General features: G+C 39.6%; 1 protein-coding gene across 1 annotated transcript in view; it reads left to right on the top strand.

The window, feature by feature from the left end:
- LOC107708966 (uncharacterized) overlaps positions 1-4,238 on the top strand; it is a 23,886-nt gene that overhangs the window by 5,034 nt on the left and 14,614 nt on the right. Inside the window, exons 4-5 of the mRNA XM_016513344.1 lie at positions 655-960; positions 1,719-1,829. Of these exons, the coding sequence (XP_016368830.1) occupies positions 655-960; positions 1,719-1,829 (417 nt within the window). The remainder of the gene's footprint in view (positions 1-654; positions 961-1,718; positions 1,830-4,238) is intronic.

The following is a 4,238-nucleotide window of genomic DNA, read 5'->3' on the forward strand; positions in this document are numbered from 1 at the left end:
AAATATAACACAGATAACATTAAATAAATATTTTTTACCAGGTTAAATGTTGAATATTATTAACTCAAACCTCCTTTTTCTAAGCCTCTCTACCTAACCGCCGGTCGCACACATCCGCCATGTTTGTAGTTTTTTAACGCGTTTTATTCGTGTTTGTAGTACTGGACAGAATCCTTCACCAAAGCGCAATGGATTGTGGGCAATATTAGCCATTAGAGTGTGCACGGATCCACACTTCAAAAATCGACCTGAAATAGACCATCCGGGGACTTTTGGCATACTCACTATGCTTTGGGACACACTTATTCTAATCTCACATACTATTTAGAATGGATAGTATGAACATTGAGACGCAGGGCTAAATTGGGTGTGAGACATGCAAAATTTGCAGTGGTGGGCAGCCTTACGGACAGGTTTGGGAAGCACTGGACTAGGCAATGGTTGTTTTCCCAAAATCTTACAGACCTTTCAAGGTTGACATGTTTGGGCAAAATTTTACTACTCGTTCATGGTAATTTAATCATCTGGGAAATCAACATACTCATGTCAAGATAATGTAATTTTAATAGATTACTAGTATTCTGTGATTAAGGTTGATTACTGATTTTTTTTTAATCTAGTATATATTAGTGTCTTTTACTCTCTCTTTTCTAGTTCTCCCAAATGTCACTCTCTCTGTGGTTCCCTCTACTTCCCACTCCTCTCCACTTACCCTCTCCTGTGACATCAGTGGATTCTACCCTGACAACGTATCCATTTTATGGATCCAGAACGGAAAGGTTCTTCCCAACCTTCCTTTGTCCATCCAAAATGAGGAAGGAATGTATAGGAGACATCAGTATCACACCCTGAGTGTGGAGGAGAGGAGCAGAGGAGGAGAGGTGCAGTGTGTGGCCCGGCAACCCAATGTGCAAGAACCTGCCTATGGAACTATTGCCCTATCCACTGTTGACCCACATGGTATGGGACATTTAACTTCACATCTTATGTACAGTATTCTTCATTCAGATATAATGATGTCAAGGTTAACATGTTTATTATGCTTCATGATCCAATCAGCAATATAAACAGACTCAGTTGGGTACTCAAAGAAAGAGTCTACTTCAAGGGTGTCCAATCCTACTCCTGGAGGGCCAGTTTTCTGCAGAGTTTAGTTAAAACACACCTGCCTGTAAGTTTCTAGTGATCTGGAAGACCTTTGCTGTATTCCAAATGGGATAAATCTGCCTCTGAAGGGCACTTTGGAGTGAAATCAGTCAACAAGCCATATTAAAGGGTTGTTCTAAAGCAGGGGTGTCAAACTCAGTTCCCGGAGGGCCACAGCCCTGCAGAATTTAGTTCCAACCCTACTCCAACACACAAACCATGTAGTTTTCAAATAAGCCTGAAAGACCTGATTAGCTGTATGTTTAATTAGGGCTGAGGGCTGTGGCCCTCCAGGATCTGAGTTTGACACCCCTGTTCTAAAGCAAAGTGGTGAAAACTGGCCACTTCAGAGAGCCCAAAGAGGATTTCAAAGGTACACTCAGTTCAGGTGTGTTTAGTTAGGGCTGGAGCTAAACTCTGCTGGAAATGGCTTGGTGGATTGGATTGGTCTCCTCTAACAAGTGTTGTCTTTTATTGTTTTAAAGGTACAGTGTATGAAATAGTAGAAACAAGTAAATGGGTGGAGGTGAAGAAGAAGTTTTTATTAATTTTACTGCTTTAATCTCTTTCAGTGCAAAACCCAGGTCTGAATAAGTCAGCCAAGGCTTCGGTAGCAATGATGATCATTTCACTCACGCTGGTTTTTTTGCTCTGCTTTGGATTTTCTTGGAAGAGAAGGGATGGTAAGTCTGGTAAAACACTAATGACTTAATAAGATATCAGCAGAAGGCTTTCTGTTAGCATCCCCATTCATCTCAATGAGAGTCGTTCGACTAGACCATTCATCACTGAAAGTATGTGATGTAAATGCATCCATATTTTGCTGTTCCAAAACAAATCACTTGAGCTGTAAATGTGACTTTTCACTCTATATAGAAGTAAGGAATCAAAATTTTCTTTGTAAGCATGGTCCTGCTGGTGATTGACCCTGTTGGTAGATGCTGTAACTGCATGATTCTGGGACAGAAAGCATCTTTCTTCATTGGCGGGTATTCAAAAGAACCTGATGAAATAACATTTTAGAAAGCAACATATAAATTTATAATTTTCAAGCCTTTAACAAGTATGAAATGGACTTCTGTCATGACAACTCTCGGAGGGATTGACATGGTAATGTACAGTACATGACAATGGTAATGTATTTGGTCTTGGCGGAATAGATCTGCTACGCTGCTGCTGCTGCGGCAGAGCAAGTACCGAGACTTGCTACTGCCAATATATCCACAACATGCTTCTGTGAGCATGTAAGAAATATTGCTACTGCAAATATAACATACATGAAATAACCCCCATATAGCATACATAAATCACCTCATAGCAGATCTATACAGGTGGAGCTGGGGAAGCTGGAGGGCTTCTGAAGCAAGCTGCACTGCTATGGCAAGCTCTAGTCATATATTTGAATGCTGAGCAGCGAGCTCATTGGCTACTAATACAGGAGAGAACCTGTGCCATGTGATAACGATGTAATTAGGTCAGATTGAGTTAGACCTATCAGACTGCGCCATCTAGAGTTTCATGCCAGAACTCTATATTTTCTCCATCTGCCCTTTAAAGGGATAGTCACCCAAAAAATACATTTCTTTTTTATAATTTACTCACCCTCTAGTTGTTCGAAATGTGAATGAATTTTTTTCTTCAGTGGAACACAAAAAAAAAATGTTGGAAACCAAACAAGTTTCTGGTCCCCATTGATTCCCATAGTATTTTTTTCTTCCGTACAATGGAAGTCGATGGCTACCAGCAACAGTTTTCTTCAAAATATCTTTTTATGTTCAACAGAAGAAAGAAACTCATACAGGTTTGGGAATTTTCATTTTTGGGTGAACTATGCCTTGAATGTCACAGCCCAGGATAATTGCTAATGATTATGAGTAAGTCAGAAAGAGCTTTATTGCCAAGTGTGTGTTGTTTACACACACAAGGAATTTGTCTTGGCGACAGGAGCTACCAGTGCAGAAGAAAGTACAGACATATTGCAACGTACATGATAGTGCAGACATACATAGGAATTACACAGTAGAGATGAAATATAACACTAATATAAGAAAAACTGAAAATTAAATAATGCAATATAATACAGGAGTAGAAACATAGAAGAAAAAACATATATAATTGTTTTAATGAATGTACAGATATGTTTTCTACAAGTGTAGAGTTTATGTAGTTTACAAATGTAAAATTTTCAGATGCTATGTATAAATGTGTCAGTTATAATGGACAATGTACAGTTATGAAAGTTTTAATTTTAAGACTGAATATAGCCTACGGAAAAAACTAAAAAGGTTCTTGTGCCTGGCTGTTCTGGTGGTCGGTGCTTTGTATACCAACATTTGAAAGAGAGATTCAAGAGAGATTCACTCAAATGACTTCATGATCACTGACGTGAGAGCAACAGGTCTGTAATCATTAAGTCCAGTGATTTTGTTTTTTTTGGGGACCGGAATGATGGTAGAGCGTTTGAAGCAGGAGGGGACTACACACTGCTCCAGTGATCTGTTGAAGATCTGTGTATCTCAGACTTTTAAACAGGCAGGTGAAACAAAGTCTGTGCATGAAGCTTTCTTAGACTTCTGTTTACTGAAGACCCGGTTCACGTCCTGTACACTTAAGCACAGATTGAATGGTGGGTAGGTGAATATGTGAAGTGCAGATCAGGGTCAGGGTTGCCAGGTTTTTACAAGAAAACCCGCTCAATCACTACTCAAAACTAGCCCAAAACTAGCCAAATCGCGTTTCGAGGGGTCCCAGTGTTTCCCATTCATTAACTAGACTGTGGCGGCCCATCCAAATAAAAGTTCAACTGAAGTTTCCGCCAAAATAAAAGCTCAAGGGTTTATCTCTTACAAGCATGGCTTAAAATTAACAGACGCGCACAGAGAAAATACTGTACAGGTACAGCAAGCTCACTGTTCAGAAGAAAAATTTAAATATTGGGGTTGGGGTTTATATGAATGTATTTCTGAAGGGAACTGACTTCACAAAAGTTTCGATGGCATTTTTTCCCCTCTTATCATTGCTGATCCATAACCACCACCTGCTGTCAGAGAGTGAATTTGCGTTCTCATTCAGCCTGTCTGTTTTTGTTTCAT

Source organism: Sinocyclocheilus rhinocerous, unplaced genomic scaffold, assembly GCF_001515625.1.
Source record: "Sinocyclocheilus rhinocerous isolate Xijiao unplaced genomic scaffold, SAMN03320098_v1.1 scaffold24, whole genome shotgun sequence".
Lineage (NCBI taxonomy): Eukaryota > Metazoa > Chordata > Actinopteri > Cypriniformes > Cyprinidae > Sinocyclocheilus > Sinocyclocheilus rhinocerous.